At 42.2% G+C, this 22,651-nt stretch overlaps 3 protein-coding genes across 5 annotated transcripts in view; 1 reads left to right on the forward strand and 2 right to left on the reverse strand.

Moving 5' to 3' along the window:
• Positions 1-7,546, forward strand: part of il17ra1a (interleukin 17 receptor A1a) — a 16,127-nt gene extending 8,581 nt beyond the window's left edge. Inside the window, exons 10-12 of one of the 3 annotated variants that reach the window (XM_054752588.1) lie at positions 2,264-2,377; positions 2,458-3,771; positions 5,241-7,542. In XM_054752588.1, coding sequence (XP_054608563.1) covers positions 2,264-2,377; positions 2,458-3,771; positions 5,241-5,251 — 1,439 coding nt within the window. In that variant the 3' untranslated portion in view covers positions 5,252-7,542. Of the gene's footprint in view, positions 1-2,263; positions 2,378-2,457; positions 3,772-5,240 lie in introns of all 3 variants that reach the window. The other 2 variants (XM_054752590.1, XM_054752589.1) reach the window with 2 other exon arrangements.
• Positions 6,902-8,870, reverse strand: tmem121b (transmembrane protein 121B). The gene has a single exon (XM_054752592.1). It carries the CDS (start codon positions 8,835-8,837, stop codon positions 7,656-7,658), a length of 1,182 nt encoding a protein of 393 aa, XP_054608567.1. The 5' UTR covers positions 8,838-8,870; the 3' UTR covers positions 6,902-7,655.
• Positions 8,871-10,998: 2,128 nt separating this feature from the next.
• mkrn1 (makorin, ring finger protein, 1) lies at positions 10,999-21,489 on the reverse strand. The gene is made up of 8 exons (XM_054752591.1): positions 21,361-21,489; positions 20,082-20,213; positions 15,769-15,941; positions 14,371-14,597; positions 14,089-14,303; positions 13,635-13,745; positions 12,898-13,045; positions 10,999-12,084 (listed from the first exon to the last, which is right to left on the reverse strand). The coding sequence occupies exons 1-8, from the start codon at positions 21,432-21,434 to the stop codon at positions 11,872-11,874; spliced, it is 1,293 nt and encodes a 430-aa protein (XP_054608566.1). The 5' UTR covers positions 21,435-21,489; the 3' UTR covers positions 10,999-11,871.
• Positions 21,490-22,651: the final 1,162 nt, after the last annotated feature.

The raw sequence follows: 22,651 nt of genomic DNA on the forward strand, positions 1-22,651 counted from the left end.
TCTCTTGTGGAAAATACATTGTGTGCATGCAATTGCAATAAGAAAATCACACACCATCACTACAGCTGTAGTGGAAACTTGTATTGACTGAATTTAAATATACAGTTTAACCTGTTTGTGTCGACGCCCCTCGGCTGAGTGAGTGATAACTGAAACTAGCCATTGCTTGCACATGTACCCGTGACTTTGGCCAGAGACATAAAGAGAATTGGCGATAATTGAGAAGCACACTTTGCACTTAACAGTCAGCCACTGTATGTACCTTTTAATGCTGTGTAACTAGACAGTAGTTCTGTTGCTGCTGTCATTTCACGCTGCTTATCAGATAATGAGGAAGTTGACAAATACTGCAACACGTGTCAACATAAACTGACCAATTTTTCCATCTATCCATCTTCTTCCGCTTATCCCCGGTTGCGGGGGCAGCAATCTCAGCAGAGAAACCTAGACTTGCCTCTCCAGCTATTTTGTCTAGCTCTTTCAATGGGATCCCGAGGCGTTCCCAGGCCATCTGAGAGACATAGTCTCTCCAATGTGTACTGGGTCTTTCTTGAGGCCTCCTACTGGTCAGACATGCTCTGAACACATCCCCATGGAGGCATCCTGACCAGATTTTTTTTGTTTAACCTTTATTTAACCAGATAAAAACCCATTGAGATCAGGATCTCTTTTACAAGGGTGACCTGGCCAAGAGGTCAGCAGCACATGTCACAAGTGATAAAATATACAAATCTAAAAGATTACATACAATGTACATATATGAACACACATACTTTATAAAGTGCAAGTGATTAGTGATAAAATACATAAAAAGCTATTTAAAACAAAGGCACTCTTCTGTGGTCTCACGCTCTTTGTCCAACAGCAAGGACCGAAAGGCTCCAAAAGGGATGAGTTCCGAGAGCTTTAGTTCAGCCTGTAAAAGATTCCACGCTGTGGGGGCTGCAAAACAGAACGCTTTCTTCCCTAGTTCAGTTCTCACACGGGGAACAGAGAGATGGAGGATGTCACACGATCGCAAGGAATACTGACTTTCAGTTCTCTGGAGTAAAGTACTTAAGTATGTTGGGACTAAGCCAAGCAGAGCCTTGTAAATCAGGATCAGCCAGTGTGTATACCTATGCACACTTAAAGAGGGCAGTCCTGATTTTACATATAAGTCACAATGTTGTGTAAGGCGACCATCAGCAGTGACAAACCTCAAGGCACTGTGATAGACACTGTTTAAAGATTGGAGACACTTGAGAGGAGCCCCCATATACAGCACGTCTCCGTAGTCGATCAGAGGGAGAAATGTAGCTGAAACAAGCAGTTTCCTGGCTCCAAGGGAAAAACAAGTTCTATTTCTATAAAAGAATCCGAGTTTCACCCTGAGTTTAGAAACTAATTTTGAAATATGTGCCTTAAAGGAAAGCTCATGGTCAAGAAGGAACCCCCAAATACTTATAATTAGAAACCAGCTCGATGGGGTTACCCTGAAGCGTTACAACGGTTGTCATGTTTATTGGTAACACACTGGAATTTGAAAAGACCATGAGCTTGGTTTTTTCTGTATTTAAAACCAATTTCAGGGTCCTCAGACGAAACTGAACAACATTAAAAGCAGCTTGTAAAAAGTCAAAAGCCTGAGTTAGTGAGGGTGAACAGCAATAAATAATGGCATCATCGGCATAAAAATGATAAAATGCGTTTGACACATCAGTACACAGACTGTTGATATATAATGAAAATAAAATGGGACCCAGAACTGATCCTTGGGGTACCCCTTTCAACAAATCCAGAGTAGTGGAGGTGGATCCTGCCGCCTGCACACACTGAGTTCTGTTGGTTAAATAATCAGAAAACCAATCGGTGGCCGATTTTGAAATACCACTGCTGTGTAAGATTTCAACCAAGAGTCCGTGGTCTACTGTGTCAAAGGCTTTGGATAAATCTATAAAAAGAGATGCCCAAGCCACCTAATCTGGCTCCTCTCTGTGTGGAGGAGCAGCAGTTTTACTCGACGTTTCTCTCGGATGAAAGAGCTTCTTACGCTATCTTTAAGGGAGAGCCCAGCCACCCTACGGAGAAAACAAATTTTGGCCGCTTTTGACCTGCGATCTTTTCCTTTCGCTTGTCCTACCCAAAGCTCATGACCATAGGTGAGGCTAGGAACATAGACCGACTGGTAAATTGAAAGCTTTACCTTGCGGCTCAGTTCCCTCTTCACCACATTGGACCGATGCAGAATTTTATAAATTCATTGTAATGTGACTCTTAACAGCTGAGCCAACTGATGCCCCAGATGCTCCTCAGTACATGCCTGTTATCGTGTGTGTGGTGCTCCTATGTGCTGGGATATTATCTGTTTATATTTGCATCCTCTACAGGAAGCCAGGTTAGTCCCACAGACACCATATTTCATTTGCGTCCAATCTAATTGTTTGAAATTGCATCTCTAATTTGTGATATTTTCAGGCACACCAGGTGTTGCTGTGGGAGATGAAAAACCAAAACAGCTGCCGAAACCGCTCCAACAAACCCCAAAAGTTCTGGTGATCTACTCCCAAGACCACCGTCTCTACAGGGACATAGTGTTAAAGCTCTGCGCTTTCCTCCAGGCCAAGTGTGGCGCCAAGGTGCTGATAGACCTGCTTGACGCTAACTCTTTGGGCATGGTGGGACGCCTCCCCTGGCTGGAATGGCAACGGCGGCAGTTGAAGAACCCCACAGACAAGATCTTAGTGCTCTGTTCACCGGGTGTTCAGGCAAAGTGGAGGGCCATGTGTGGTCACAGCCGTGTCACACTCAAGGAGGACCTCCTCTCCCCAACGAACGACATGCTCACGCCCAGTCTCAACCTCTTCCTGCAAGACATACACCAAGCGCGCATGCACGGGAAGTACATGGTGGCTTACTTCAGTGACATCAGCGGCGAGCAGGATGTACCATCAGTCTTCGACATTGCTGTGAAGTACAAACTAATGAGACACTTTGAAGAGCTCTTCTTTGGCATCCTGGACATGGAGAAGTACCAACCGGGTCTGGTCAACCGCATCGAGGGCATCAGTGGGGACGAATACTTCAACTGTCCATCTGGCCTGGCCCTGAAGAACGCTATTGAAACCTTCCAGGCGTACCAGTTAGAACACCCTGACTGGTTTGAGAGGGAGTGTGTGCACAGTGACGAAGAACTTGTGAGCGAGGCCAGTTTGCTCATTGACAAGCAGCAGGGCCCTCCAATTCTAGAGTGTCTTCCCCTCATGAGGGACGGACCTTCAGTCTGTGTGTGTGAGGCACAAATAAGAGAGAACGGAAGCAGCGTTCAAGTCTTAACCCCGGAACTGAACCCAAAGAGCATGCTTCCACCAGTGGCAGAACTTATACCAGAAGTGAACCCTGTTTATCCATTGAACCTGAGTTACGCGTGTCCTTCAAGCAGTCCTCAGTCAGTTCTTCTCGCTGAGCCTGTTTCCTCAGGACAGAAGTGGCGGACTTGCGCTGTGAGACATCAAGGTCAAGTTCCAGTGGAGGATGAGGAAGAGCAGCCCAGTGGCTTGCAAGACTCAAACCCCCCTTGTCCGAGCATGGAGTGTTCCCCTCTGAACCCAATCAGCCAGTCTGTGGAAATGCGGGGGGATAAAATTGTGGAGCTCAACAGTGGGTCTGATCAAGGCTACATCTCCAAAGTGCCTTCGCCACTCGGAGCAGCTTACAAGGAGGATCCACTGGTGGCTCTGGCAAGGCTGCAAGAGGAACTGTTTCTGCAAACTATGGATAGCTCTGACTCTGGTGAGTAGGGATTTGTTTAGTGGGACTGATTTACATCTACATATATACTTTGCTTTCTCAGTTCATGGATTTGTAAACTTCAGTCCATCCTACGGTACCCTTCTCACCCCTGGTTTGAATTGTCTTTTACAGCAATGATTCTCAAACTTTTTACACCAAAAAACACCTCAAAAATATGTTGCTTTGCAAGTACCACCATTTTTTTTGCTACCTCTGCTTAGATAGTGAAAACAGAATTGATATTTCTGAGATGGTACTTGGTGTAAAAAGTTTGAGAACCATTGCTCTATGGTGGAGAAAGTAAGTATCCCCTGCTTATTTTGTAAGTTTACCCCTTTGCAAATAAATTTTGTATTTGATTGAGGGAAGTAAGTATTTGATCCCCTACCAAACCAGCAGCCATTCTGAACCTCACAGACCGGCCATGAAGCACACATGTTAGTTATGTTCCTTCCGGGAAAGTAATCTAATCTCAATTTATGTCTGCTGACTTCAATGTTAATTCACGTATCTACTAACAGAGCCTGGTTAATCTTAATGAGGCAATTGATTTGCATGTTCATATTTTAAAATATAAAAGACTCACTTTGTGCAGTACGTTCCTCTTATTTATTTGATCACACAATACTCTGTTTTACAGTACACCCACTAGATTGGATTATATTGATACAGATATACAGCACACAATGCTATCACGTGTAGGTAGTACTAGTATCTGTAAACGACAGCAAAATTTCCCTGTAAAACGTGTGTGAGAAAAGAGGACAGACAGGAGGGTTCCAATTTTTGTGCATTGTTCTTCATTGAGCATGTTGTCCTTTGGTAGTTTGAAATGAACTGTGCCAGCTCATGCAAGGTCTCAAAGCCAACCTTACTGTACATTACAATGTGAGCATAATGCACATAAGAAACTCATACAAAACAGTAGAAAATAGAATGTTTGAAACACTTTGGCATGATATGACAAGCAACCAAGGGAAGCCATTCTAGCAGTAAAGTATTGTGCATAAAATAAAGGCTAGAGAAGCACTTCAAGCAGCCAGCAGGACCGTTTGTCTATTCAGCAGCAGCGCTAATCCCTCTACAGGGGGGTCAAACATCAAGGTCAGGACAGCAACTGTATATACAGGGCATCCCTACAGTCTGGACATGTAATATATACTGTATACATTTTACCTCTAACTTAATAATAAATGAAAATAATTTTACAAATTAAAAAAGTAATAAACAAAAAGGTAAGCTATAAAAAGATTGTCTCCAGAATGCTGAAGTTTTAGCACAAGTTTATCGAGTTTATATACAGTCCGTGTGGAGGTGATATTGTTCCGGTCAGAAGTTTACACACCCTCATCATGAGAGTGAATGTCATATCCATTTTGGACCCTGAATGATTTATTTGAACAGTTCTTTTTGGAGGGTGTTGCGATGACAAACATACATTAATTCTCTATGCCGCTTGTCCTCACCAGGGTCGCAGTAGTATGCTGCAGCCTATCCCAGCTGACTTTCGCCAAGAGGTGGGGTACACAGGACTTGTCGCCAGCCAATCGCAGGGCACATATAGACAAACAACTATTCTCACTCACATTCACACCTATGGACAATTTAGAATCTCCAAGTAACCTAACATGCATGTTTTTGAAGAAGCCAGAGTAACAAACATACATCTTCAATGATTTTTAAAAACAATACTTGGATTAATGTCCTTTACCAAGTTCCACCTCTACCAGATTTTCCTATCCATCAACAAGCTTGTAATTATTCTGGCTGGACCACTCTTCTTGGCAGATTTGGTAGAGTTCTTTTAAATTGGTTGGTTTCCTGGCACGGCTTAAATAAGCGCAGTCCACAAAAGGGTGGAGGTTGGGGCTTTGGGAAGGCTTAATTTGAATTCCCAGAAGCTTAATTTTAGCATGCTTTATCCATTGTTGTATAATCACTCCACCCTGAAAAAAGAATGGTTCAAATAAATAATTAAGGGCCCAAAATGAATAGGACATACAAGCCCAAACTTCTGACCGGAACTGTATAATTTAGCAAGTTTGGCAAACCCTGCTATACAGTAAAACACTCACACAATACTGATACATTTTGGACAATTCCAGCTATGTGGGAGGCTAAAACTGTGTATAGCTGGTGACTATTCTGCTTGCTATGAATGCAAAATGATTAGTTTCCAGTCCAGGCTGTTGCTATTAAAACATTGTGGACATTGACACACACACATACAAAGTCTTGTTGGTCTGGTATCGATTTAAAAAAAAGCTGTTTGTGGCACTGTTGGGTTATGAATGACAATGATACACAAGTCTACACTAAGTCGGTATACCCAAACACAGACTTGCAGACAACACTGTCATCATAGAAGACACCAAACGTTGCAGGATGGGGGTGGAGGGGGTTCTTGAAATTGCACTTCCCAGCAAGACATGGCTGTCTCTCTTCTGTCGCGTTCAAGTGCAACAGGACAATTTGCTGACGGAACAGGTTGCTGATTGTTAGCACCTGTGGATTGGTCCAAAAGGGGAGGTCCTTAAGGCAGGTGCACATGATGCGCTCGTGATACTGTATGTCAAAACACTTTGAAAAATCTCTCATAAAAGAAAACCTTCAAAGGTACAGACATACTTGCCATTGAGGATGTGTATACTGTAAACGATACATATTAAAATTAGAATGTTTTGATTTCATTCGTTCTCATTAAAAACAGTTTGGTTATTGGTGCGATAGCTGGTTATTATAATTCAATCTAAATGTCTGACATAATACAACTAATAATAAAGCACTGCTAAAGGTCCTGAAGGTCTTGTTTGGTAATAAAGCACGAAGTGTATCGCTAAAGGACATGTAACATTGTGTCAAAGTTTCATCTTGATAAATTCAGAGTCAGAGTGTTTGTATAATAAATTTGATTTGAACAGTTATTTCACGTGTATCTAATAATCATAACAAACCATCTCCAACTGCTTTTTGTAATTTGATCGATATTGTTTCATACATGCGTTGAATGTATTTAATACATGTGCAATTATTTTTAAATGTAGTTATGCATTTTATTCAATTAAGTGGAAAAAACGTTTTGCAATGTACTACAATAGTTTTTTTTTTTTTTTTTTTTTACATGTTGTAATTATTTTTTATACATAACTGTTGTTATAAAAACAAGTCATTTCAGTGCCTTACAAAGACTACATCCAAAGGTCAATAATTTGTTAGTTGGGTGAATTATGTCCGGAAGTGTGCCGGATATTTACCTGAAGTGTGCAGGAAGTAGTCGGCCTATACCGTAATTTTGTGTGTTGCATTACAAATTTTCTGTGATTCCTTTGATGTTTTATGTTTTTTTTTACATGCATTTAATGTATTTGATAAATATATCATGATTTATAAACGTAATTATATGTATTATTTCAAAAATAAAGTTTTTAAAAGTGGTGTAATTAATACACAATAATTACAGTATTTTATGCATTGTAATTATTTAAATTAACTGTAATTATGGGGGGGAAAAAAGACTTGAGTGCCTTAATAAAGCCTACATCCATGTCAATTTGTTAGGTGAGGAAATGTAATTACACATACGTGAAAATAAATCAAAAAAAAAGTTGTAAAATGCCAATTTTGTATTGTAATTATTTATACATAACTATTTTTAAACTTTTAAAATGATTTATAAAGCCTTAATAGTTTCCTGCATCCGCGTCAGCCCTGTAATAGGTAAGTGGAATAAATTAACCGGAAGTGTACCGGAAATTTACAAGACGTGTGCAGGAAGTCGTATGCCAATACCGGACGTTTTGGATTGCCTTTCTAATTTGAATTGTTTGGAATTTAGGCTTCCAAAAAAGGGAGCTAACGGTGGACTCGGTTCCGAAACCTAAACACTAGGACTGAGTAACTGCCAGGGTGTTGACATATCCGTGTGGACACATGTCGTTTTCGGACACTCCATGGGAGAACTGGGCCTGGTTACTTCCTCCCGCCATCCTCTTCCGGACGTCGCGCATCGCTACGCACTGCTCGGTCAAGTCCAGAAAGGTACACGCCAGGAAAAAGATGTTTTTGAACATGAACACGGACACCGGCGTCTTGTAGACGAACACCTGGAAGCACCGGACCACCAGCAGGGGTGCGTTGACCAGGAGGCCCGCTGAGAAACGAGCCCACAGCCACCGGCAGCGGAGCTCCGAAGCGGTGAGCTCGTAGAGCCAGATAACTGGAACTGCTAGAGCCAAAAAGTACGCCGAGATGACGGTGTACTTCAGGTACAAGGTCTGAATTTGGTTCCGGAGCAGCATCTCCACAAGGGAGAAGCTGTCGATGAGGTCCAGGCAGGTAGTCATGAAGCAGCTTTGGGAGTGGTGCCTGGTGACGCCATTGAGATCTTCAATGATGGCATTCGTGAGACAGAAGAGCAGCGGTGCGGACAGCAAGGTGATGATCTTGAAGCCGGTCACTCCACATGGCACTTTGACGGCGATCAGATCCAGTATGGAGGTCTCCAGGATGAGCACCACCTTGGGGGTGTACGCTATGACGTAGATGAGCCAAGCCAGGTAAGCGTAGGTGAACTCACCCAGGTTGCATCCGCCGAAGATGGAGCCCTTCTGGTGGAAGCCGCAAGCCCTCTCCCGCTTGCTTCGCGCGTTCTTCATGAAGAACATCCCCCACCCGGAGACCACCACCAGGTCCGTGGCGATCCAGGAGCACCAGTACAGGTCGGTGAAGATGATGAGGTAGAAGTCCAGGATGCCTCCCTGGAAAACGAGGAGGAGGAAGCAGAGTGCTTTGTAGAACAGGCTGCGTTTAGATGTGTGCGCCAAGAGCAGAGGGGCGGTGTGCGCCGGGAAGTCCGCGGATGTCATGTCGATGCGGGCGGGGACGAGAGGCTGGATGCTACCGCTCTCCTCCGGGTGGATGATTATGCTGCTGCCGGTGTCCCGCCTGCTCCTGCTCAGCAGCCGGCCAGCTTCCGGGGATGGAGATGAGGCGACGATGGAAGCAAAGCTGGCTTGGGATCGGATTTGGTCTTCTTTGGAATTGGCTCTTCTAATTTCTGAGATCATTTTATTTTGTCACCTCAGCTTCTCCCGATTTCTTCCTTGATGTTTTTTTTTTTTTAAGGTGGGGAGGAAGAGTTGTTCGGAAAACATGGCATGGATTCACATGGAATGCACTTGCACTTACAGTATGTATCCTTAACCCTTAAAAATATATTCTATATCATCACGTTTTAAATGATGACATACTATACATCATGTCATTTAAAATGATGTCATAAAGTACATCACAAAACAGTACATCCTTCACATTTCTGCAGATTGTATCTTTCTATGGGACAACACTGAAGGAACGACATTTTTCTACAATTTAAATAAGTCAGTGCACAGTTTGTATAACAAATTTATTAACCCCTGAAAATAACTCAACACACAACCATTAATGCTGGCAACAAAAGTGAGTACACCCCTCATGAAAATGTCCAAAAATGGCCCAACTTGTCAATATTTTGTGAGGATGTTGTTATTTTCCAACACTGATTTAACTCTTGGACATGGAGTTCAGTTGAATAGCACTCGTAAGTTCATTTTACAAACACACCCCTGGATAGGACGCTGAGCATGTCCACTCAACTTTAGTGGACCGGACCTGTTCTGAGTGGAAGTGCAGCTCCGTTGTTGTTGGGTATTGCCAATCTTTTTTATAGCTTAGAACATATTTATGTGGAGCAACAAATCTTTTTTTTTCGCATCCTCAGCGAGTTGTTTGCCATGAGGCGCCATGTTGGACTTCCAGTGACCCGCATGAGAGCGGAAACACCAAATTTAACACACTTGCTCCCCATTCACACCTGAGACTTCGGCTACTTTCACACTGCAGCGTCTGATGCCCAATTGTGATGTTTTGGGGGTTAAAATATGATGTTTTTATGTAGTTGTTCACATTACCAAAAAAATGTGACTTGAATTTGTGTGCCATGTGAACGCATGGCGACGTCACACGCATGTGAGTGTGTTCACGGACATAACTTCTGGCACATTTGTGGCAATTTCAAGGATTTTGTCAAGTCGATGTCAACACTTTAACCAAATCATTTTGTACAAGAGGAAAAAATTTGGGGAACTTGCCACGTCTGTTCCGAGGAGCGTGTCGGTGAGGAGTGGATGGACGGAATCATTTTTGGATGATGACTACATCTGTGACTACGTTTCCCCCAACTCTTGCTCGGAAAAAACATGCCTTTCGATGACATATAGGTCAGATATACGTGACCCGAACGTTCAGCATATCGACATACGAAAGAGGCCTGGGTCGCGTTTGAAAAAATCGGAATTTTACTGTTCGTACTGACATGAAAAAAAAATCATGTCCAAGTTACACATGAGCAAAAAAATTGGAATGGACCCACAGTGTGAAAGCAGCCCTTGTAACACTAATGAGACACATGACACGGGGGAGGGAAAATGGCTAACTGGACCAATTTTGGACATTTTCACTTCATAGCTGTGTGGAGTTATTTTGAGGGGACAGCAAATGCACAGCTAGCCAAGTTGTACATTGTATCAAAGTGTCATTCCTTGCGTTGCCCCATGAAAAAATAGTACATTTTTGCAGTAACGTGGAAGGTGTTATTCTATACTATGCAAGTATAGAATTAAGGCTGCAACTAATGATCTTTTTCTTAGTCGATTAAGCTGAAGTTTCTTTTAATTAAGTGGTAAATTGGTTAGACCCGATATGGACAACAATCAGAAATTTGGAAAACTGATCCACATTTTTGCCAAAGTCAAAGCTGATCTGAGTATCTTGTTTTGCTTAAAAAAATAGGTCTGCTTTCATGGATGACTAAGGGAATTTAAAAATATTCACATTTCTGAGGCTGAAGTTAAGAGATTGACATTTTTTAATTTAAATGATTAATCGAGTACCAAATTGTTGTAGTTCCATATAGAATGCCAATTTTTTATGTAAATATGCATAGTATGGCATTTTTAAATGTCACACAAGTCATAAGAAATTCTGTTTTAATCGCTTCCCAATTTGGTGTGATGACTTTCCGCCGGTAGAGGGCGACAAATGGCCAGTGCCAGTTTGTTGCGAAAATAATTCCTATTTAAAAAGGTTGACATTCAGCTTTGATACATTTTTTAAATCCACTTTTACATGATAGTTTGATTTAGTTGAAATTAATTCATTGTAGCTTGAATGACTTCACAACAGCACATATTGATAATAAAGTTTTAATTTCAAGTTAAGATGGATGGCCGTGGAACATAGAAAACACACATTTCAGTATAAACATATGCATTCCAACGGACTTCAACAGGTTGAAACCAGCTACCGAGAGTGGAGAAGTATTTGGCATACAGTCTGAATGTAACTTCATTAACGAAAAAAACAAAACAAGTGAAGCAAACGAGGGAAGTGATGCTTTTTGGTATGAGACCATTGGTGTGTCCCAGTAAATTAAGGTTTAAGTTAGATGGATCATTTCATGGAATGAAACAAGGGGACGTTCTTTAAACCTTTAACTTGATAGCTTTCCTCTTGTGGGATGTGATTAAAATGTGCATTAATGTATCAATGCTCCCCAAGGTACAGAACATACATTGCAGTACACAAGGAACATGGATACGGTTAATAGTTAGCACAATATAGAAGATATAAAGGGGGGGAAAAAAGCTGTTCTGGCCTTATGAAGAGATGCTTTATCTTACAATGGAAGGACGTGATGAGTGTGTGACGTATGTACAAAACCCAGTAGATGATCAACAAGTGAAACCGACGTCCACAAATAAACTTGTGTTTCAGCAAAATCTGAATATATTTTTTGTTTTTTTTTGTTTGGACAACACCAGGATAAAATCCACAGGGATACATGTCTAGAAAATGCGTTTTTCTTATCTCATCTTTTTAAGGAGTTCTTATGAATGGCCTGCTTAAAGGCACTGCCACAATACAAGAGGGAAAGGGGTGCTACTGTCCATCACTCGCACAAGACAGTCCATTCTAGGGTTTAGTGTGTGCATACAGTATACGCATATACTGTATAAATTTATATAGATATAGGGGAAGCGTATGCGAGTACGTGGGGTGTAGCTATAGGTAAATCTCGTAAAAATCAGCCAAATCCTCGTGAAACAAGTCCCATTCGTCCTCCGAGTCAGTAACCTCGTCGTCCGTTCCGGCGGCGAGCAGCATGAGGAGCATTTCGCTCAGCTCAAAAGTCACCATCTCCTCGTCATCGTTGTCAAACGAGTCGGTGCTTTCCCGCTCATCCAGGATGTCCCACAAGCGCGTGTGCCTTGAGTTCTAAGGGGGAAAAGAATGACTGTTTTAGTGGTTTTCCCAGATTATTTCATCAATTATCCAATTTCTTAGCAAATGAGCAGATATTTGGTTCTAGATTAATAATGGCCTTCCTTGACTGACCAGCAGAGGGAGCAACAGGCTAGGTGACTGTGTTTGGAGAGCTACATCAGGGGTGCCGCATAGTATAGTGCCGCATACATAGTGCCGCCTGGGGGCCATTTCGGCCTTTGGTCCAGCGGCACATTGTAGAAATAAAAATTGAACAAAACCGACCAAGATGTAAAAATGGCGAAAAACATAGAAATAAAAATTGAACAAAACCGACCAAGATGTAAAAATGGCGAAACATGTCAAAAGTTGGAATGTTACAAAATTAGTAATCATAATAATAATAACTAAAATGCTGTAAACTAAAAATGAACCAAAATGTAATGGGAGTGAAATAAAATGAGTAAAAGTTGCTATAATAATAGAAACAATACATATTAATGGACATTTGCAAGCAATACAGATGTACGTACGCCAGATTATAGCACAACTGCAAGTTTCCATCTGTAGTCCCCAGGCAGGTAACAGAGAAATAATATAAAACAATTCACAACGAACAATAAAAAGACAAAAATAAACAACATCAAGGCTGAAGAGTAGTCACAGACTTGGGTTTGTTTCATCCACTTTTTCAGATGGTTTTGAAGACTGCAAGTCTGACTATTGATAAAGCTGGTTTATTTTTTTAATTTTTTTTTAGTGTGCGGTTCTCAGTGGGAAAGTGTTGCTGACTTTATTTTGACATAACTGTGTGTTCATTGTTACCCGGTTCCTGCTGCTGTTGGACCCGGTCTGCCTCCGCGGAGGCTGTGCTTCCTCCAGCCGTCCGTCAGGAAAAGCGTGCTTGTAGAAGCAGTTGGAGCCAAAGGGACACGTTCCGCGCCCCTCGTTGAAGTACCGGCATGGTTTGCTCCTGGGGAGACAGAAAGAAGAGGCAAATATTGTCACCAGAGATGTCAACATTTGGTGTTTGCGATCGCCACGCCACACGCACCCAACTGCCTTCTCTACGTTACTCGAGTGCTCTGCTGATGTATTTTTGGACCTACTGCAAAAGAAAAAAAAAAAAATCTCGTCAAAGATTCTCTGTATGACAAGAATGCTCCGCTGCAAAAATGTCATAGTGTGTTTCGAACTGCACTCGCAGAACGGTCTGATGCCATTCACGTGGCAATTTTGGCCCGCGGTCCACCAGTTGAATAGCCCTGCTCTCGTACATGAACGTACCTGAAAAAGCTCTGGATCCCCTTCGTCTCGCCTCTGGCTTTAGCAGTGTCCTTATGCACCCTGCTCTTTATGGAAATATTCACGCTGCAAACTGTGCAGAATGCGTGATATTCACCTTTAATTGATTTCTGAAGTATTTTTATATCCACACACAAACATCACAGTCTGGGAGATTGTTTAACTGCAGTTGGGAGACAATGTCAATTTCCGGAAGTCTTCCGCAGCTCTGTGTCACAGAAAGGGAATGAACTTAAGAAGCGAGTGGATCTTCGTACCCCATGCCTTCCTTGTATGTCTGGATGAGCTTCAGCTTTTCATCTTTATCTTCCACCCAGAACTCGCTCGGGATGACAAAGTTGGATGTGATTCGGCATTCCGGACAAGATCTGTACGTAAATACACAGTGAGTGGAAATAACATTCACACAATCTAATGATTAACATAAATAATAATAATAATAATAATTCACATAATAATATCACCGCCCCACAATAAACACCTTACGAATTATTTCACATAAATCTAAACATTTATTTCTAAAATATACACACACATATGTATGTTACAGATACATTACTATAGCTGTTCATGTACCCAGTGTAGCTTCAACAAAGGACTGCCAACAATAGACAGCAGGGTCGTGTGAACACATGAATGTAGCATGTGTAGAGGTGCCCAGCATTCAAAAAGCTCAAAGGTGATTTCTTGTCCTTTCCAAACATGACTCACTTGATGATTCTGCTCTCAAACTGCCGGGCGCTTCTCCACCTACGGATGCACTTCAGGCAGTAGCAGTGGCTGCAGTTGGACAGGATGCCGAAGCGGCGCTCGCTCGGATTGGTCTTCTCGAACACCACCTCCATGCACACGCCGCACATCATGTCCTTGCTGCGCTGGATGGCAAAGGAGATCTCCATGTCTTTCTCATGGGCTTCAATGCAGGCCTAGCAAAGGGAAGGGGTCAACTTTACATCCCTACAAAAACGTGGAGATGACGCTGTCTGGTAACACCTTTGTGTGCTCCGAGCGCTGGTCCTTGTCAGTGGGGTGGAGAACCTGCAGGCCGCACATGTCGCACACGTCACCATGGAGATAGACGCAGTTGAGGCCGTAGCGGCACTCTCCGACTGCGGCATATGGACAGAGCTGCTTCCTCAGCAGCTCTTTGCCGTGACGCGTCGCTTCGCTGTCAAACTCCTCGATGAGGGGGACAGGGCTCCGCGCGTTTGCAGACTCAACTGGACACAAAAAAAAACAAACTGGACATGTACAATGTGTGGCGATACTCTGCATCAATCAGGGGATGAGCTGCATGAAACTGCTATTTTAAAAGACTACAGTGGACCTAGTTTAAGTTGATGCCCCTCGGATGTTGTCGATCTAACCAAAATCCAAGCTGAAACTAGCCATTGCTTGCACATTTACTTTCGCCAGAGACAGAATGAATTTTCATATAGATGACCCCTTTGGAGCTCAAATATGTCGGCAAAAGCGGTCAACGTCGGATTTGGCACTTTTTAGTAACACAGTGGAGGACTTGATGGTCCACATAGTGACATAAGCAAGACCAATTTCAGCGCGTTAGCGGTGGTGGTGGGCGGTGGTAGTAGTAGTCCCATTTATGCCATTCAAGGGGTTGAAATACAATGATGTCAATTACAGTTTACGCAATTATTATATTTTTCATGTGTTTTTTTATAATGTGTATATTGTTATTATTAATGTTATATTTATATATATATTTTTTTACTCAAATAATTTAAACTGAAAACGCCAGTTTACAGCAGTGAGGGGATCGCTGCAGTACAACAACAAAGAAAAGCAATACATATTTAGTCAAATAGTTGCCCAATGTTTGTCTGTTATATCGATAACAACTAAGGTAGTGTTTATATTCTGTACTTGCCGCACAACTTTAACTCCTTTATTTTCAATTATTAGTGTTCCTTTTTCAAAAATATATTATTAGTGAAGTGGCATACTATACTAAAATACTGTAGAATATTGTTGTGAACGGAACACAAGTGGACCCATGAGCAGCAGCATTAAGCGGCAATTGTATTGTATTTACACTGCTATGCATGGCCTATTTAGAGCAGTGTTCGTTATAATGTAATAAAGGTGCATTGTTGACAGGAAACATCATGATGAAGGTGCTTTTAATGAGCTGCTGAGAACCTCAACATACCATCTGCTGTTTTAAATGGGATAACTGCTGACATAGACAATACATGACAAGAATACCAATGCCTTATCTCATCTCCTTTCTCTCCATGGATCTAAGGCGAGAAGGTCAACTGAAATGTTTGATCACGATTGGGGGATTTACTTTCCGTAGTAGGAAAAGTACTCAGACAGTTGAATTAAAAGTCCGCACCAGCCCGGACATCTCAAAAGGTAATTACTCACCACGTCCACAGTACGGCTGCCCTGGCACAAATTCTGCAGCATTGACCCAATCTTGTGCTCCTAGGCCAGGCGTTGGCCCACTGAGCTCTGGATCGGGTTGGCTGGCTCGGGAGGTGGAAGGCAATGGCTCAGGTGTTGGCAGCTCGTCTTGTGATGGATTGTGGTGTTCAAACCTATGGAAACATACAGGAATGGGACTTGCGGTAATGACACTGCTCATTGTAAGACAAGATCACCACAGCCAAAGAGTGATAAGTCATGAAAGGGTGCAATACTTTTGCCCTGGATAGGGTTTTAACATATAGGAGGTTGACCCTGCACTACTTGCATTTTGAACAACGCAAGACACAACACAACCATATTCCTATCCTGGAAAATCAGCGTCAGATTTTGCGTTTACGAACGTTCTGCTGATGAATGTTTTATAATTAATAATCACAGAGTGATGCACAGTGGAACCTTGGTTTTCACAAAACCATATCAATGTTTCTCTTAAAAACGAATGTAAATCCAATGAATCCGATCCGGACACTCTTCAGCAGCAGGCACGATTGTCATCACACAGCTCACGATCTGTTATGTCCCCCTTAACCCTGTGCAAAACATTCCTACCTTGACATTACAATCAGACTGCAACAGACACCACCTTCGTACTTTGCTATGAGTTCTTTGTTGCATTCAATAGTGTTTCTCACCTTCTTCATCAAAGTTCTGGCACTTGCAACTTTTGCAGCCGTATTTAATTAAAGCGCAGACTCAAACGCTCAGAAATACGCAGTGCTGTTGAACGTCTGACCAGCAAAGGACACACTGTGCTTATAGAGGAAGACAGGAGACAGATAGGAGTTGTTCATCGTTCTGTGCACAGTCTATGCACAAATGAACCTCTCACACACATATAATAAAGATGATTAAAGGATTTTGTGACTCAGTTAACTTAGTCACAAAACAAGGTACATTTTCAAATGCATGCATGACCTAAGCTTGATGCTTTTAACTGTTGAACGTTTCCACAACTTGAAACAAAAACAAAAAATGGTAAGTTTAAATAATGACGGCAGTGGTAGCTGGTACTACTAATCATTTATGTTGATGTGTAGTTATGTAAAGACATGTAAAATAGATGGCAGAATCTACGTTTAAGCTAAAAAACTACAACGCTGACCAAAAAAAAACAGTCACCTGCCACGAGCGAGTGACACAGGGAACACTGAGTGCAAGTTGGATTTCAAGGTTTATAGTATGCGTAGAGCACTTAATGTTTGGTTCCAATCCTGCCTCGCGTACTGCCGCTTCCATATAACGTGCATTATCATTCACAGTAGCCATGAAATATTCGGCTTTCGGGTGAAATTCGACATCACTTCCCATACGGCTCTCTTTCAGCTCCCCTAGGGAACACATTTATAGCAACACACGAGCACAAGTCTTATTTATGTCTTAAATAGCTTATTTATTCTTATTATGTCTATGAAATTGGGTAATACGAGTGTACAGATGACTATAGAGTGTTAGTTCATCTCTAGAGGGCTCTAATAATGTTAAAAACTGTGTTTAGAAGGCCGTAAACAGGTTTTCTATGCTCTGAATACAAAAATGTTCCATTTATAAAGAAGGAATCCCACTTCACTGAATTTTACTTATCACGATCGGGTCTGGAACCAATTACCCGCACTATACGAGGGATTACTGCAGTGAACTTTAGCTTCGTCCTGAAATTTCACCTCAAAGTCAATTATCTTTTTTGTGAGTAGTGTATTTAATTTTTAGTTTTTACAAAAACTCTTAACTTAACTGACATGGCATTTCATTTATTAAAAAGGTGGAGAAAAAAAAGTGACAAGTCTTTAAACAGTTTACCGTTATGCCAAAGGCACAACGTGACAGGGATCCGATTTTAGAAGTGGGGTGGACAGAGACGGTGTGCGTGTGCGTGTGCTTTTTATGGGATGGCGATAAGTGACGAGTTTCTGAAAGCTGCATTGTACTGTATTATTGTACCATGCATTCATAATTAGAACTCACTAAAAATATCACATGTATGTTCTGAGCTGGGTTCAGACGAACAGCATCCGCAACAAATTACTATCACTACAAAGTAAACATCGTCTTAAGCTACAACAATCGGAGGAGCTTGTTTGGACCGAAGGTCATCTTAAAGCTCAACCAAATCAATTTTAGAAAAATATGCAATCAAAAAACTGGCACTTAAATAGGTAAGAGTCCAAGACTAGCATATATCAAATAATTTAAAAAAGAAAAAAAACAGAAAACACTAATGTGGAAAAACACCCTGTTAAAGAAGACATCGCTTGATTGGCTGACTCACATCGACGTAACAATAACATTAGTTGAATACTTTGAATGGGGACACATTTTACTCAACACATTGCTATTTCAAATATTTTAAAGGTCATCAGACTAAAGTCCAAGGCAAGTTGCAAGTCTTTGATGATATTGTCAAGTTGAGTCCAAAGTCATTGAAATTGTGACCACCTCCTCTTGAGGAGTTGGTCGACTACTCGGATAGATGGGATGTCGACTTAAACGGGTTCCACTTATGCACATATACATGCAGTACATACATTTTCACATCAACCATTTCAAATAAATTGCATAAAATTGAGAGGAAAACAAATATGCTGTTATGATTATTACTAATGAAATGCCTTCACCCTGTAGACAGGCCTACATAGATATCAACATAACTTAGCATGCCATGTGATACATACAGCATGTATGCATACAGCCGTTTAAAGGGGGAGAAAAAAAATGGATGGTCGCTCCTCCAGTCACCTCCTACATGAAGGCTGGTACACTCAGTGCACACGGTTAACCAGTCTGTTCCCAGACACTCGAGTGCTCGATAAGGACTGGGGGGGTGTTGCTGGAGCCATGCATAAATAAATGGGAAGAGAGTGATGCAGATGAGTGAACCTGGGGAACCCAGCAACAGCGGAAGAGGAGGGAAATTGAGAGCGTTATGCAATTGCTATGCAGCATGCAGTGCACTCTGTCTGGCCCTGGGGGCTACAAAAGCGGAGGGGGGGGTGCGGTGTCACCGAGTCCGAACACAATAGACAGAGCCTTTTACAAACCCCCACATTGCCTGCCTTTTCTTTAGCGTCTTAATACAGGGTGCAGAAGGTAGACAGGCCAAACCAAAAAAAAAAAAAAAAAAAGAGGGCATCCTCCATTCACAAGGACTGAGGAATGTTGACTTGTCAACAACAGCAGCAGCAGTGACTCAATGCATTATAATCTTCGCAACAAGCCCCCTATGGACGTATATAAGTGCGGGTGTGGTGGTCCCTGCACTGCCTTGGTAACTATGGGGATGCTCCTTGGAGCCAGACATCAAGCAGACAGCGTCTGTACGAGCTGCTGCTGCTGTCTGGGTAGCTTGACAACAGACCGGGTGACTAATCTGCTTCTCAAAAGGGACCTGCATGTTTTAAGCCCCTTTTTTTTTTTTTTTTTTTTTTTTTTTACAGCAAATGTACGCTGATGGGCTTTTCTCAAAGCACACTGCAGTGTTTTAACTTTTAGCAGCACCAACTGTCATTTCGGTTCAAGTATGAAAATCAACACGGTCACATTTTGGAAAGTGTTAAACCATTATACGATAATCTCATTTAATGTCATGGTAAAGTTGAACTCGCATATTGGAAGTGGGGCCTATGACTTCTGCGTCAGCGTCGTCATCGTGGATGGAATAAAATCGGGATCTACTGTTAAAAGCGGAATCTCGTGGAAATTGACATTTGATTGAAATGCTGTCATCGTGAAAAGAAACATTTGTATGGGAAGTATTTCCCAGACGAACCGCTTAATCGTGGCGGAATCTCATCACAAAAACTACCCCCCCCCCCCAAAAAAAAAAAACAACAAAACTCCTCTCTTACAGAGTGTGAATGGAAACCTAACCTACATCCAGAAGGCAACACGGGAGCAAGTTGGTCAAGTGCCACAGACACGTGCGGCAAAACATTAAGACATATTTTGAAATACATTTTTATGTCATAGCCAGGACAGCTGCACTGACGATTCCAACAAGGAGTTGCCGTAGACAACATGTTGACATTATGATGCAGCAGTCTCAGGTGTCATATCTTCTAAAGCAGTGTGCCGTAATACTTCTAGGAAAACCTAGCCAGCAAAGCTGCCGCCCTGTCATATTTGGCTGTGCTAGCACCTCGTTTTAGAAGGGGAAGTCGTAGCAGATCAACTGACACCTGAACCCAACACACCTGCTCTAATGTTTGCTCGAACATCTATTATATAACAGCATCGATTTTTAGCCAACCACTCACCTGCAGCGGTCCCCAAACGCGCAGTTTCCCTTCTGAAAGAACTTGCAAAGCATGGCTGCAGGTTTGCTGTTCGTCAGATCGTGAGAATAGCGACAGTTGTCTCCTTCTTTGCATAGACCATGCAAGAAATATCTGCAAATAAAAGCGGTCATTAAGGCTTTGGCTTTTTTCAAGCCAAATTGACTGTGTTGAATTAATATAATTCAAATTTGCCAAAGCATAATCATTTTTACAACATTTTAGAACTGTCATTCTGTCAAAATCTGTTCCTTACCTACTAAGCTGCACGCTGCATGCTCTTAAGCATTAAACAAACAACACTTTTTTAGAGCGATTACAATACAGTCAGCTACATTGTTTTTTGTTTTTTGTTTTTTTTATCCAAAAACACTGGAGCTATTGATGTAAACATACAGTCCTTTAAATGTTAATATCCCCAAAATAAGATTAATACTTGATATATTTCAGGCAGTAGTTTTTAGATTGTCACGTTTCAAGTGGAAAAAATATTATACTCTATGTCTTGAGGACCTCAAGTTTTTTTGTTTAAAATCTGACATTGTAGGAAAAGTAATGCATGAAAGCCAATGTTGCTGCCAATCACTGACCCATCTCAGCGCCTAATAATAATAGTACACTATATACATTGTAGAAATGGAATTAAACCAAAAACAGGATAAATGGGGGGTCTGTTGACACCTTTTGTACATTAAATATGCAAAACCAATCCAAAGCAGGTCAATGTATATGCTAAGCTATCAGAACCGCTGTCCCCTTACATAAACAATTTATCTACAAGTCCTATGTACCCGCTTATGATATACAACCATTACCATTTACACTGCCAATACATATTGATTTATCATAACTCTTATGCTAACAATGCCACTACAATACGCGACGTACATGGATTTAAACAGAATACTCACCAGGCTGCAGTTGTCGGTATATTTGCTTTAATATTAGTTCTAAGCAAAGCAGATCACCACTCTGCCGGTGTATGTGGTTAATGTCACTTAACCGTGACGTGTCAATGTTTATTATAACGCTTTGAGATGCTTTATGGCGTACTTTGTCGTCAAATTCGTAGCATAAATCACAACAAAACACAGCTGTCTCGCTTAGCTAATACATAGCAAGGCAATAACAAGCATAGCTGAGCGTCGCTGAAACGCTGTTGTCAGCCCCTCGACAGCTCTTCTAACGCCAATATTTTGACGCCAAAAGTCAAGCAATGACTCCATCATCGATATTTTGATGGCGTTTCTTCAAGTCTTACCTGCAAGTTACGTGTTTGGTCCAACCTCCTGGTACCGCTGGGGCCGCTGTGGACGATGCAGCTGCTTCCGCCATTGCTGTTTATGTTGAAGGTGCCGGATGTTCCGGACAGCTCCGCCGCAGTTCGGGCTTCTTCGCTTAACTCCGACTCTGGTCGGCGTTAGGCGACAGACGACGACCTCGCGCCACCTACCGTCAAATAACAGTCAAAGCAAGACTGGTGACATGAATCTGGTCGGCGTTTGACGACAGACGGCGACCTCGCGCCACCTGCCGTCAAATTACAGTCAAAGCAAAATTGGTGACATAAACATTATTTTAACACGGCTCTTAAATTGATTTTATGATATAAATATACTGATTTCTAATTTTTTTCCACGTTTTTCACATTTACATTTTTCAGATCAGCAAACAAATTTAAATATTTATTTAATTTAATGACAGCACAATTGAACATGAAATGCAATTTTTAAATGATCCAAACCTTACATGGCCCTGTGTGAAAAAGTGATTGCCCACCCTGTTAAAAAATAACTTCATTGAGATTGAGATCGGCGAAAATGGACCCCTCGGAAAAGTTGGGGTTTTTGCCATCTTTGGGTCCTGCCGGGACCCCCGATGAATGTTTGGGGGGTTTGGCCCACCTCCCGGGGCGGAAAAGTGTCGTTTCAGCAACTTGAAAAAAATGCGATTTGGCGACAGTGCCGGCACTGTCGAAACGGGTGAAAATCGACCCCTCGGAAAAGTTGGGTTTTTTGCCATCTTTGGGTCCTGCCGGGACCCCCGATGAATGTTTGGGGGGTTTGGCCCACCTCCCGGGGCGGAAAAGTGTCGTTTCAGCAACTTGAAAAAAATGCGATTTGGCGACAGTGCCGGCACTGTCGAAACGGGTGAAAATCGACCCCTCGGAAAAGTTGGGTTTTTTGCCATCTTTGGGTCCTGCCGGGACCCCCGATGAATGTTTGGGGGGTTTGGCCCACCTCCCGGGGCGGAAAAGTGTCGTTTCAGCAACTTGAAAAAAATGCGATTTGGCGACAGTGCCGGCACTGTCGAAACGGGTGAAAATCGACCCCTCGGAAAAGTTGGGTTTTTTGCCATCTTTGGGTCCTGCCGGGACCCCCGATGAATGTTTGGGGGGTTTGGCCCACCTCCCGGGGCGGAAAAGTGTCGTTTCAGCAACTTGAAAAAAATGCGATTTGGCGACAGTGCCGGCACTGTCGAAACGGGTGAAAATCGACCCCTCGGAAAAGTTGGGTTTTTTGCCATCTTTGGGTCCTGCCGGGACCCCCGAT

The sequence above is a fragment of the Dunckerocampus dactyliophorus genome, chromosome 15 (assembly GCF_027744805.1).
Source record: "Dunckerocampus dactyliophorus isolate RoL2022-P2 chromosome 15, RoL_Ddac_1.1, whole genome shotgun sequence".
Taxonomy (NCBI): domain Eukaryota; kingdom Metazoa; phylum Chordata; class Actinopteri; order Syngnathiformes; family Syngnathidae; genus Dunckerocampus; species Dunckerocampus dactyliophorus.

What these genes read in the sequence shown, in the direction of transcription:
- tmem121b (XM_054752592.1), bottom strand. Translation starts at nt 8,837, where the DNA reads ATGATCTCAGAAATTAGAAGAGCCAATTCCAAAGAAGACCAAATCCGA.
- mkrn1 (XM_054752591.1), bottom strand. Translation starts at nt 21,434, where the DNA reads ATGGCGGAAGCAGCTGCATCGTCCACAGCGGCCCCAGCGGTACCAGGA. An exon ending in GCAGCCGTACTGTGGACGTG is followed by an intron (nt 14,598 to 15,768) that starts GTGAGTAATTAC and finishes TTTTGTGTCCAG; the next exon opens with TTGAGTCTGCAAACGCGCGG. An exon ending in TTTGAGAGCAGAATCATCAA is followed by an intron (nt 13,746 to 14,088) that starts GTGAGTCATGTT and finishes ATTTACGTACAG; the next exon opens with ATCTTGTCCGGAATGCCGAA.